The following is a 13,109-nucleotide window of genomic DNA, read 5'->3' as shown; positions in this document are numbered from 1 at the left end:
ACTGAGGAGGCTGCGCTTCATCCCATAGGCAGTCAAAGACCACTGAAGGATTTTTTCAGCAGGGATGTGTCACAGCCTCCCTGGTGAAAGCATGTAGTTAGGAAAATCTGAAGATGGGTTGGACTCCTGCTTCAAACAAAGCTAGCTTTGTGTCCTTGGGCTAGTCATTTCAGTTCTCTGGGTCACTAGTGTCAATGTCTGTAGGTTAAGTATTCTAATTCCTGTCTCTCTAGGTGGCTGTGAGGATGAAGTGATAAAATGTAAGTAAAGTGCAGAGTACAGTGCCTGGCACATTGGCACATAGTGAGTACTCGGTAAATACCAGTGCGGCTGTTATCACCACTCCTAGGTATCTACTTAGGAGACATGAAAACTTATATCCAGAGGCAGGAGTGGTGATGCACACCTGTAGTCCCAGCTACTCAGGAAGCTGAGGTGGTAGAATTGCTTGAGCCCTGGAGTTCTAGGCCAATCTGGACAACACAGTAAGATACCCCACACACACACACATCTCAAAAAAAGAAAACAAAAACCGCAAAGACTTGTATTCTATATAAACTTCATAACAGACAAAAAGGAAAAGTAGTAGTCCAAATGTCCTTCAGCCAATAGATAAGTAAAGTGTAATATATCAATAAAATGGAATATTGTTCAGCCATACTATAACGTGAAGAATTTAAAAAACACGAGAAGAGAAAGAAGCCAGACACACACACAAAAACACATATTAAGCACTCCCATTTGTGTAAAATATGGCAAATCTATAGAGAAAGTAAACCGTCAATTGTCAGGGCTAGAGGGAATAGAGTGTGTCTGGTCATGAGTGTGGGGTTTCTTTTTAGGATCATGAAGATGTTCTGGAATTAGATAGTGATGATCATTGTGCAACCTTGTGAGTATTTAACACCACTGAGTTGTGTTGTTTTTTTGTTTGGTTTTTGATGTTGTTTGGGGCCTTTGGGCAATACTGGGTACCACTTTCTCTTTATTTTGAGACAGGGTCTCACTAAGTTGCTGGCCTCGAACTTGCAATCCTCCCACCTCAGCCTTCCATGTTGCTGGGATTACAGGCTTGCACCACCATGACTGGCTCTAAGTTGTGTATTTTTAAAGGTTAAGTTTATGGCATGTGAATTACATCAACACAAGTAATATTTTGTATTATATTCCTGATAGAAAATAGGATCATGTATGAAAACACTATTTTTTCTTATTGATAATAAAAGTTTCCTTTGCCTAGATTGTACCTCCTACTCTGTCTCTTCCCCTGCCTCCTCCCACACCTGTGTAGAGATTGGCCTTTTCCTCTGCAGCCCAGGCAGACAGCCACATGCAAATGCTTAATAAACATTTATTGTTGTTGTCAAGTTTATAGGGTCTTTTAGAAAGCAGAGACTTTCAGTAGGAAGAGGTTCATATCATGATATAAATGTTTCCACAGACTGGGATTTAGAAAGGCTGATTTTCACTGTCCAACAGCAGTGGTCAGAAACCCACCCTGAGCCAAGCCCTGTGCTTGAACACATCCCAGCCAACCCATTCTATCCTTAAGGCAGAGATTGGGTCTTAACCCTTCATTATTTCTAGACACTTTTCTAGCAAGAAATAATATCAAGGAATATTTATTGGAAATCTGTTATGTACAAAGCTCAGCTTGCTTAGGCTCCCATCTTCCTGCCTTGAGAGAAGGGTTTTGGGGGCAAGGACCAAACTGATTCTTCTGGGTTCCCTTGTGGTTTGCCAAATGGAATGGAACGGAATGGGTGGAGTTTGAAGAGGGGAGTGAGGTGCTCAGACCTGGGCTTCAGGAAGGAGACTATGACACTGCCTAAGGTCAAAGGAGCTCTTCCTCCCTAATTGCCAAGCCTTGCTCACAGTAGACCTTTAAACCATCTTATCTTAAGTGCTGCTGGCACTTAGAGAGAAGGTAGATACAAGGCCCCCAGCTAACTTCTTTTTGTCATGCTCTGAGTTCTTTGTCTCCATATCATAGGATCTAATGGTTGGGGAAGCGCCTGCTGGCACACACACATTCACCAGCTTTTAGAGTGGCAGAGCCAGGTTGCTGGTGATGCCCACAGCCTTCCAAAGGGCTCAGCTGACCCTGGTGGCAAGAAATGCCCAGAGAAAAGAGTGTTAAAGGAGAAAGAGGAGCAGAGAGCAAGCAGAAGGGAGGGCCTTTTAGTTGCTACTAGGAATCTTCTCTGTTCTAGAAAGAAGTCCTCATTGTGAATGAGTGTTCATCGGTGTAAGGATGTGTTGGAAAATGTAGACATTTTAGTGAATATATATGAATTGTATGTATCTGTGTTGGGTATGTGAATCTGTATTTGGTTGGTATATTTTGCTAGCATTTTCAGCTAGGTGTATTTGTATACGTACAACACACATCTGCAAGTGTGTAGAACCTCTCCATATAGGAAGTGTGCTACTAAATGCATGTGTATGCACATGTAGAAGCCTTGATACCCTGACCTCTGACAGAGAGGACTGAGAGTTCTCCGAGAACAGCTTGACATGTTTTTGCCATCATTCTACAATCTCAAAGGTTTCTACGGGCATTCCTGACGCTGAAATCAGGACCACAAACACCTATAAGCAAAGGCTAAGGTCCCACTGATCACTCATAGAGCCCCTGACTCTATTCTTCTCCTGCCAGGAGCCAACCCCCTGCAGAGGAATGAAATGGGACACACACCCTTGGATTATGCTCGAGAAGGGGAGGTGATGAAACTTCTGAGGACTTCTGAAACCAAGGTAAGTCTCAGAGAAAGGAGGTGGCCTGCTGGTGAGCACTACATGCATCATTCAGTCTTTCACTAAGTAGACTAGGTCAGGCTCCACACCAAAGGCCACTTTTCTTTAGGTGATTATTATGTGTTTAAATGCAAATCCAGCCCCTCGTCATATCAGAGGGAGGTCTTGACCAGGGAGAGGGAGAGGCCTGGTCCACTTCTGGCTTCTGAGAATTAACTACTTTCAAATTAAATTTTGAGGTGATGTTCTTCCAGCTTCTTTTCAGAGGGGAGGACTAACCAGAAAAAGTCTTACGCTTGAGGAGCGTTCTCCAGACCTCACATACTCACAGCCTCATTTTACATATCTTTCCCATCATCTCACTTTCCAGTACCTCACCCTTCCCATCCACATACACACCAGAGCCTGGTACAGAATCTGAGCCAAAACAATTCTCTCTCTTAATTCAATCTTCTCACCCAAATTTTTGAACTCCCTGAGAATATGACAGTCTTCTCTTTCTCCCAGCTTCAAAGCTGTAGCTCAGGAATGACTGGACTAAATCCAAGAACTAGAATCGCAGATCTCAGAACTGCCATGGTCCTGAGAAGTCATCAGATCCAGTGATGGGAAATCTTAAAGAGCATAAGCATAAACATAGAAATCAGAGGGAAATTGAGCGTTCTGGTCGAAGGAACCATGGCCCAGTGCTGCCCATGCAGCAGGCCCCTCCCTCCCAGGGAAGCCTCTGACAGGGCTCTACAGTGAGTGTGAGTTTTAAATCTCTGAAATTTAAATCAACTGACTTGTTTTATGCCTGGGGAAAGTGGAGCCCAGGATGTGATGTGGCTTGCCTTTGATCCCAGAGTGAGTTAGCATCAAAACTGAAACTAGTAGGCTTGACCACAAGTTCAGGTAGTAGGTTCAGTGACAGACAGGGCCTAGAAGACCTGGTTTCTAGCTCTTTGTCTTGTGCTTTTCCCAGACCATAGGACCTCTTCTCTACACATTGACATAAGTGTCTTGCCATAATTCAGTGTGGCAGATAGACTGTCCTGAGTCAGAACACTCAGTTCACTAGACTGAGACAGAAGAGACTTGGTTTCTGACCTCAGCCCTACCACTCACTGTCTGCATGGCCTTGGGCTAACATTTTCTTATTATTATTATTTTGAGAAGGGTATCACTAATTGTTCAGGGCCTTGCTAAGTTGCTGGGGCTGGTTTTGAACTCCTCGCCATCCTCCTACCTCAGCCTCCCAAGTCTCTGGGATTACAGACATGCACCACCCAGCTGAACAAAGATATATTTTTACTTTATGCTGCATGTCCATTCTTATTGGGGGAAGATGGTGAGCTCTCCTCATCATAGGCACCCAGGGATCCCAAATGGCAAAGCAGCCACCCCTGGAATGTTGCTGTTTGCTTCTACAGGGAAAGGATACTTTAAAGTATCTTAAATGTGTAGTTAAATGTTCAGCCTGGATGTAGAACCCTTTACTTGTCCTCACAGCTCATTGGCCAGAATTAATTTCATGATCATACCCAATCACAAGGGGCTTAGAAGAGTAATCACACCATGAGCCTAGAAGGGGAAAGCTGGAAATTCTTGGTGAACAACATCGACCATATAGTTTGCCTTCCTGGTGTCCTTAGCAACTATTTTGTAATAATTTCCACCAGAAAAAGGAAGAAGTTTGGAAGAATGACTAGCTTTTCATACCCCATCCAAGGAGGTCCTTGAGACCAGAAAGGGCTGTAAAATTCCAGAGAGTAAGTGCTTTCCTCCCTTGGCTTAGATTTTCCACCCTTAGGAGCAGCTTTGACAGCCAGGTCAGTTCCCCAAGTGCCTTGAGGAAATCCCTGACACCTTTAGCTGTGGAGACTGCTCCCCTCCTCATCTCTCCAACTAAACCCAATGTCTGCCTGCCAGAGAGAAGCACCGGACTTGGCAAGAGTACCCACAGTTTGTCAGGTCGTGTGACTTAGGGCAACTACTAATCTGGCCATATGAAGCAAGAGAACTGGACTCTTGATGCCATCACAGGTGAAGGGAACCAGGTTACTGAGAGACGCTTAAATTTTTACTCTTTAAGGGAAGTGGCTTGTTGTTGACCACATTATTACAAGGCTAATGTCCAGAGTGAATACATGATAATTGTAGTCCCCCGTGTGAATCAGACCTTTGTGGAGCAGCAAGGGCAATTATAGACAGCACGTTCTGAGTAGATGCTAGAGGAGCTGTGCCGTGAAAAAAAGCTGAAGGCAACAGGGATATTTGGCCTGGGGGGCGGTGGGCCGGCATTTAGGCACAGGAATGGCTCAGGGTAAAGAGAATAGGTTGTACTCAGTGGTAAAGCTAGCTCAGAGTCAGGCTGATTAGGATACCTCTTCCCTAGGAAGCTGACCCAAAGTGGAGGGGGCTGCTTGGAGGCTGGAAGAGCATGTAGAGCCAGCCAGAGATTCCAAGACCTCTCAGCTGGAAGCCCATTTCATCTGTTGTTACCTATCTGTTCTTGATCCCTTCAGCCAGTTGAGACTTTCTTCTTGCTGAATGTCCAGGTGTCCCCTGTGCATCTCCTTCTGGTTGTTCTGCTGTCCTCCCTAGGTTTCTGCCCCTGTGAACTACCCCACCCCCCAGCTCCGTGTGTCAGCAGCGTTTTTCTTTCTCCCAGTTGCTCAGCATCTACTTGGTCTCCCATTTTTTCTGCTCAGATTTTTCCACCAAGCTGCAAAAACTTTCTCTTTAAGGCAGGCTGTTGTGGGAGGAACACTGTTTCAGACCTGGGTTCTGTCTCCCTCTGCCAGCAGCTGGCCCTCTGTAAGTTCAGGCCCTGCTTCTATAACATAGTGACTCAGGCTTGAAGGCACTGAGGCCTCCTCTCCTGGCTTTGTCTAAACATGAGTTATTGCCGCTCTGATCTTATCAACTCCCCTTCTATCCTCCCTGCACCTCCCTGTTACCCAGCTCAGCCACCTCCACATTCGCTTACCACTCTCTAGTCAAATTATGTTCATTGTAGAAAATTTGTGAGTATTTACGTCATGTCTCATTTTAGAAGTTTTGGAAATAGAGAAAAGACAAGGAGAATTAAATAATGTAGTACGAATTTATGAATGACATCCATGTGCCAAGTTCTGGGCTAGATGAGAAGAAAACGGATAAGTAAACAACTACTAGAGTTCATAGTCTGTTGGGAGTCAAGCAAGTCAACTGTGACACCACTGATCATTAGTGATATGATCAAGGGAGGTTTCCTGGAAAAGATGGCAGTTGAGCCTAATCTCTAGTAAAAGCATTCTAGCCCTACGACCTACACATAACCACTATCAGTATTTTTATTTGTAATAATAAAAATATTAAGCATATCTAAGCACTGTGTCAGATGTTCTAATATACTCTTTCTAATTTTATAACAAATCCACAGAGTAGCTCTTATTACCCCTATTTCACAGGTGGGAAAACTAATGCAGCAAGAAAGCAAGCAGATGACTTACAGAAAATCAAGTTGTTACAAAAGTGCCTATAAGGATCTCACACAGAGATCTCAAGTACTATATTATCTCTTTCTGGCCATATCCACATATCTATAGGTAGATGGCCTTTTTGTTTAAATCTGCTGGTAGCCTGCTGTATATCAGAGGTCTCAAGCTGGCAAACATACTTTATTTTGCCAACCTAGAGTTTTCCAAAATTGTGAATTTAAAACCCTGAGAGTTGGGGGTGTGGACTCCGCAGCCACACTCCCTACCGTGTTGTGCCATTGCTTGCCAGGCATTTATGTTTTCTGCTTGGCCCTGAAAGCCTCTGAGTTACAATCCTGATCTATATTTGAAATTTGCCTTTTTTTTTTTAACTTAATAGTATCAGTGATTTTCCCATTTTAAAATTATCCGTAAGCCTCATTTTTAAAAATTCATTCTACCTCTTAAAAATGTGTGTCACTTACACAAGAATCTCTACACTTACGTGCCCTGAATGGTCTTCCCCTCACCACAGGTTTCCTCTGTTCTCTCAGCAGTCCCTGAGCGTAAGCCTCCCTAGTCCCCCTGAGAAGACCCACAGGTGTGAGAAGCCACCAGTGCTTTCAACTCTGATACCCACAGACTGATTGATGCTTAGGAAGGGTCCCCCCAGAGTGGGGTTCCAGGAAAGCGTGGCTCACCCACCTCCTTGCAGAATGAGCAGGCCAAGCTTTGTAGGGGAGGTAGCCTGGTTCTCACATTGAATGATTTCAATAGATAGTTTACTACTTGGCGCCCCGACCATTTTCATGTCTTAACTAAGAGATGGAAGAGAGGTAGAAATATATCTCTGTGCACATGATGGCAGATAAAACAAAAATATAGGAAGCTATCCCATGATGAATATTCAGCTAAGGGGGACGCGCGCATGCCAGCCGCATCTTCTCTCCTGATCCTCACTCCACCGAGACTCGCGAGGAATTTATTGCTCATTTTAATCACACCCAGAGAATGAATTGGCAGGAATATTAGGCAGATAGGCCTATCCTATATATTTTATTTGCATATCCCAGTGACAGAATCACAAGCACATTTCCTGCCTCTATATTTTTTCATTTGCTTCAGGGGTAGCTGGGGATGTGATGCTCCCCTGGGCCCATATTCCAGGCTGAGAACCTGGATGCTCCCATCAGAGCTGAGCTAAGTCCTATAGAGGAGGAGGAGGGGTGGGGCACACAGGAGGAAAGGTGGGGGTCATGTCCCTGCCTCACTCAGCCTGTCGCCTATGTTTCCTGCTGCGCATCTCAGTACAGGGCCCTGTACTCTACCCTGTGGCTTACTATGGGCCAGACACAGTGCTAAGTGGCTTTTACTTTCTTTTTTGTTGTTGTTGTTGTTTTTAACTTTTTAAATACTTTTTTGGGGGGGAAACATTTGTATAAAATTCACGTCATAAATATATGCTTAACTCACAAACCACACACCTGAGCAAGAAATAGACTATTACAAGCACTCAGAAACCCTCTCATACTGTCAGTCACTAGACATCCTCCAAGGGGAAACATTATCCTGATATTTTTTATTTTATTTTTGCATAATTTCAGGAATAGACAATAGTTACTGTAAACTCTTCACCCAGATCCCCAACTATTAAACATTTTTACCACACTTGCTTTATTATTCACATATACATAAATAATATACATAAATATATTTTTTTCTGAATCATTTAAGCATAAGTTACGCACATCATGCTCTTTACCTCTAAATACTTGTATATATTTCCTAAAAAACAAGGAAAACAGACATTTTTCTTTTTTTTTTTTTTGCAGTGCTAGAGATTAAACTCACTCACATACTAGGCATATGTTCTGCCACTGAACTACATTCCCACCCCACATTTTCTTGCATAACCTCAGTAGGATCATCAAAATTAGGACTCTAATATTAATATTAAAATAATATACAGATGTTATTCAGATTTCACCAGTATTTCAATAATTCTGCTCAAAAGAAAAGAAAATTCCGGATCCCAAATTGTATTCAGTAATCAGTCTCTCTGGTCTCCTTTAATCTGGAATACTTCCTCAGTCTTTCCTTGTCTTTCATGACCTTGACATTTTAACAGGTACAGGCTGGTTATTTTGTAGAATGTCCCTGAATTTGAGTTTATGTAACATTTCCTTATGATTCAACTCAGGTTATGTATTTCTGGCAAGAACACCCTCTGGTGTTTATTTTCAATAAATTCATTAGGTAGCCCTGACTAGAAGTAGGGATAGGAAATTTGTGTTTTAAATCTCATCTCCCTAAATAGACTCTGAGCTACCTGCATGTGGAGAACAGGTCTTTTCTCATCCTCAGATGTAAAGTGCAGGCTCCAGAATCAGCCTGCAAAAGTTAATGTTCTTTCTTCTCTTGCTTGCTGCCAGTGGAACCTCGCTTGAATTTACTTAATATCCACAGTGGGGATGATGACACTATCAACTTTACCATAGAGTTGTAAGGATCAAAATACTGATCTGGTAAGACCCACCAGTAGATGCTAGAGCTAGTGCATGAAAGTTTGAGAAGTGGCAGGATATTTACATAGTGTCCTTCTCTCTATATAAAATACTTATTAACTGCAAATAGGAAAAATGGTAGTAGAAGAGTGGGGCTGTGTGGCTCAGTGGTAGAGCACTTGCCTAGCATGTGTGAGGCACTGGGTTTGATTCTCTCAGCACCACATATAAATAAATAAAATAAAGGTTTGTTGACAATTTAAAAAATATATTAAAAAGAAAAAGGTAGTGGAAAACCCTGTCAGGCACCATCTTAGCCAAGTGATCAAGGTTAACATCTACAGTTATGGGATGAATCAGTATCACATGCCCTTGATATGATGCTCTGAGAACATATTTTCATTTTCTCACTGTAGCTACTCCATGCCCCTCTCAGTCTCTACCAGTCTTATCTCAGGATCAACAGAGTTATTTGCAGAGGTGTGACACAGTGGCATTGACATGTTAAAAATATTGCTCTAGCAACAAAAGAAAAAGAGGAAAATGGGATCCAAGATGCTGACCTGGTGGTCACCACATTTGATGGGGCTGACACATGCATTGTGTCTAGCCTTCCTCTAAAGGCATGCATACTTTGTGGGCTCGTTCAGTAGACTTTTAAGAGTCACTCGGGCACCTCTCTGATCCTCCAGTCTCATGTTCCCATCTACTTTGCCACCCCTAGACTTCTTTGTTGAACCCCCCACACCCTTTGGTCCTCATATGTTACCCCTTGGTCCTTTTTGTTGTCCTCTCTGTCATTCCAATTGAAGGCATAGTAGACACTCTGACAGTGACATGAGTTAGGGTCTGAACCAGGAAGTCAGGAGTATGGGGCATATCTGGCTCTGTCTGTAAATTGGGCTCTGTAGGCCTAATCTCTTCATGAGAGGCAAACTGCACTTGGCTTTTCTTCTCTCCTCCATCTCTTTCTATCCCATTCTTGCCTGGAGTCTTATTCTGCCTACTCACCACCCCCACCCAAGCTGCCCTCTCACTGCCAGTTTGATTGCCAGACCTGCCTCCTTAGGGATGCCCACCTATCAGGATGCCTATCATACCTCTTCTCCCCAAGCCCTCCCCCACAGCCCAGCCACCCACCTCTGAGCAAAAGCAAGCCCAACTAGGCTTCGCCTCGGCCTCCCAGCCCTTTCCTGTAAATGCACTCACAGCCAGGAGGGGTGCCATATTAAATCAAGACTGATGGAAACCAGTGGCTGCGATTATCCAGCCAAGATGCAGCATGGGAAACTGGCTGCTGCCAGCTCCAGGTGAGAGCTTCTGAAGTTAATTGTACATGGCTTTTATTAAGAGGATGATCACTCCCCACTCCGGCTCTCCTGCGTCCCCTTCACAGTGCCTCAGTCCACTGCCTTCTGCTTCAGCAGGCTGGGTTACCTGCCTGACTTCTCTATATACCTGGAACCCCACTAAAGCAGAGCCTTGAGCTCAGTCCTATAGGCTCCCTCCCATCTCTCCAAGCGCCAAGGATGACAGTAGCCTACAGTTGTGGAGTCCTTACCAATCTCATCTCATCCTTCTTTTTTCCCCCTCTCCCAAATGAATAATATGCACAAGCCAAGCCTTTTCCTTCTCTAGTTTCTTCTACTGATAAGTTTTCCACAAGGCCATTCATTCACTTGTTCATTCGTTCATTCATTTAATCACTATTTAGTACAAACTTTGCCAAACATTAAGAGGAAAACATGCAGCAATACCCTTTGACCTGGTGTAATCCCAGTGTTTTATCAAGAAGACTGATTTTCAGAGGTTTTTCTGACTAGGCTTAGGTATTTGAGATTCCAGGCCTAAGGAAATCGGGATATACTGAGATATAGGCCATAGATTGAACCTTTCCCAAGACCATCTAGAAAATGCCTGAGAAACTCAGTTCATGGTGTAACCTTTCCCCAGTGCTCACCCCAATAGAAAGCAAGGACTTTTTCCTCTTGCCCAAGAAGACCTAAAATCAGGATACTGAAGAAGAGTTATAGGAAGTAGAACTATTTCCCTGGAGAAGGCATAGGGAGGACCCAGTGGTCATACCCAAGTCAACAAAACAGCCTTTGCCTGGGGCAAAGGGAAAAGGCATGTTCTCTGAGGCCCCAGAGACAAGTGGATGGAAAGTACCTAGAGGCAGAATTCTCAGCCCCAGAGAGAGAACTGTCAGCCAGAGATAAGCTGCCTCGGGCTTTAGTGAAGTCTCTAGAACCTGGTAAGTATTGCAGCTGCAGCTGCACAGCAAGTTCCTTTAGAAGGGAGCCTCCAGAGCCATTTGTGGGGCAGTGGGGCACACAGAGGACTTTGCTCCTGGCTTCTGCTTAAGCCAGAGCAATGCTTCTTTTTATTCATGGACCTCCAAAATGATTGGATTAGTCAAAAGAAATCTGATACCCCCAAAAAAGTACCAAGTTAGACAATCAGTTATCAAAATTCAGTGAAGAAGAAGGGAAATAAATAACATTTATCAAAAGCTTCATGTGGTGCTGGGGATCAAACCTACTGTCTCATGCATGCTAGGCAAGTGCTCTACCACTGAGCCACAACCCCAGCCCAGACTACCACTTATAACCTATAGACTTGACAAAGTATTTTGTCCATTATCTCATTTACTCCTCATCAGCATCCCACAAGGCTCCTGCAAGGTGAGTATATCCCAAGTTACAGGAAGAAAACTAAGATTCAGGGAGGTTGAACCCACTTCCCAAGGTCAGCTAGCTGGTAAATAGATGAGGTGGAGTTTGAACTCGGGTCTGTCTAGAGTGAAGCTTGTTCTTTCTGCCACATAGCTTGGCTCACTGTGCTCCAGAGAGGAGTCAAATTTCAGATGGGGGACAACAATAAGAATTAAATGAGACCCTGTGTATAAAGTGCTGAGTACAGTGCCTGGCCCATAGCCGCCTCTTCCAGAAGTGACTAAAGTACCCCAGAAACATGGGCAAGCCAGCTTCCCCTCCAGACTCCGCAGTGCAGGCCAGCACTGTCCCAGCCAGAATGTGTGCATCTCCCCATCAGCTTTCCAGCACACAGACCCAAGTGCTGAGCGGGCTGCTGGGCAGGGAGGAGGAAGAGGCAGATATATGGCTGGAGTCGGCAGAGCCAGGTGATGTATGTGGTGCCTGAGGGAGCTGCACAGTGACACTCTGGATTCCAGCCGGCAAGCGTCGCTCCACTGGGATCGGCGCCGAATTATTGCTCCATATGAAACCCCAGGACTGATGGGAGCTTTCAGTTACAGACTGATAGCAACAGCCAAAATTGGATTGTTTGCTATTTATTTTTTTTAACTTCTGTCAAGGTCACTACCGTATCAGGAAAACACTGCCCAAGCAGCAGGTATTTTTCATCCACTCTGCCCGCAAGAACAATCTGCAGCCACAACTTTTGTGACAGGGCCTTACCTTGACAGTTCTCTTCCTAAAAAAGATGTCAGTGTCACATGGGCTCCAGGGAAAGGAACCTCCTGTAGACCCAGTCTTTCCTTGCCAGTTCAAGATCTGCTTCCTTCCTCCTCAGCTCCTAACCTCCTGAAATGCTTTCCTGTCAGGACCATACCCTCAGCCCTCCCTGCCTGGTCAGCAGATGGTCCTCCAGCTTCTTCAAGCCTTCCATCTCCCAGAAATTCCCCAAAATGTTCCATATTTGTGTATTTTTCCCTTCTCTGTGCCTCTGCACCACCCACATAGCTGCTGCTTCTTTGTATCTGTCATCAAATTTAGTTTTGCAAATACTCACAAGATGTCTCCGCTGGGCCAGGACCTGTGCTGGAAATAGCAATGAGTGAAAGATAGTGGCTGCCCTCAGGGAGCTTTAACTGAGTCAGTGGAGCGACTTACAAGCTGTCTGGTGTAGTACCGTCCTAGAGATAAGCATTTATGCTCTGAAACCATGAGGAAAGTGGTTCTGTCTGAGAAGCATTTGTCTATAGACCCTGCCTTGCCTGCTCTTGACTTGGGGCTCCCTGAAGGCAAGGTGTAGCTTTTTTCTCAGGCAAGACAGACAGCGGGAGGATGGGAAGAACTAAGTTATCCTCTCATGTTCAAGAACCAGACCTGTGCCACAGGACCCCTGTAGTCCCACGACTGTGTTTTTCTCCTAAGTTGGGGAGATAGAGTGAAACTAGGGTCTAACACCCCTGAGCCATTTGCCCTCTCTCCCTGCAGTACCAGGAAAAGCAGCGGAAGCGTGAAGCTGAGGAGCGGCGCCGCTTCCCCTTGGAACAGCGTCTGAAGGAGCACATCATTGGCCAGGAGAGTGCCATTGCCACTGTGGGTGCTGGTGAGTACCAGGACCATAGCCAGTGCAGGAAAATGCAGGGTAGTTTATGCTCTGCTGCCAGGAGGTGGACTTCCTGCTGCCACCAAAC

General features: G+C 44.7%; 1 protein-coding gene across 2 annotated transcripts in view; it reads left to right on the top strand.

Moving 5' to 3' along the window:
• Clpb (ClpB family mitochondrial disaggregase) overlaps positions 1 to 13,109 on the top strand; it is a 138,773-nt gene that overhangs the window by 102,815 nt on the left and 22,849 nt on the right. For both annotated transcript variants that reach the window (XM_040284899.2, XM_005323160.4), the window contains 2 exons: positions 2,660 to 2,757; positions 12,907 to 13,021. In XM_040284899.2, the coding sequence (XP_040140833.2) occupies positions 2,660 to 2,757; positions 12,907 to 13,021 (213 nt within the window). The remainder of the gene's footprint in view (positions 1 to 2,659; positions 2,758 to 12,906; positions 13,022 to 13,109) is intronic.

This window comes from Ictidomys tridecemlineatus, chromosome 4 (genome assembly GCF_052094955.1).
Source record: "Ictidomys tridecemlineatus isolate mIctTri1 chromosome 4, mIctTri1.hap1, whole genome shotgun sequence".
Lineage (NCBI taxonomy): Eukaryota > Metazoa > Chordata > Mammalia > Rodentia > Sciuridae > Ictidomys > Ictidomys tridecemlineatus.
Note: the sequence above shows the minus strand (reverse complement) of the source record. Positions and strands in the feature narration are given on the sequence as shown.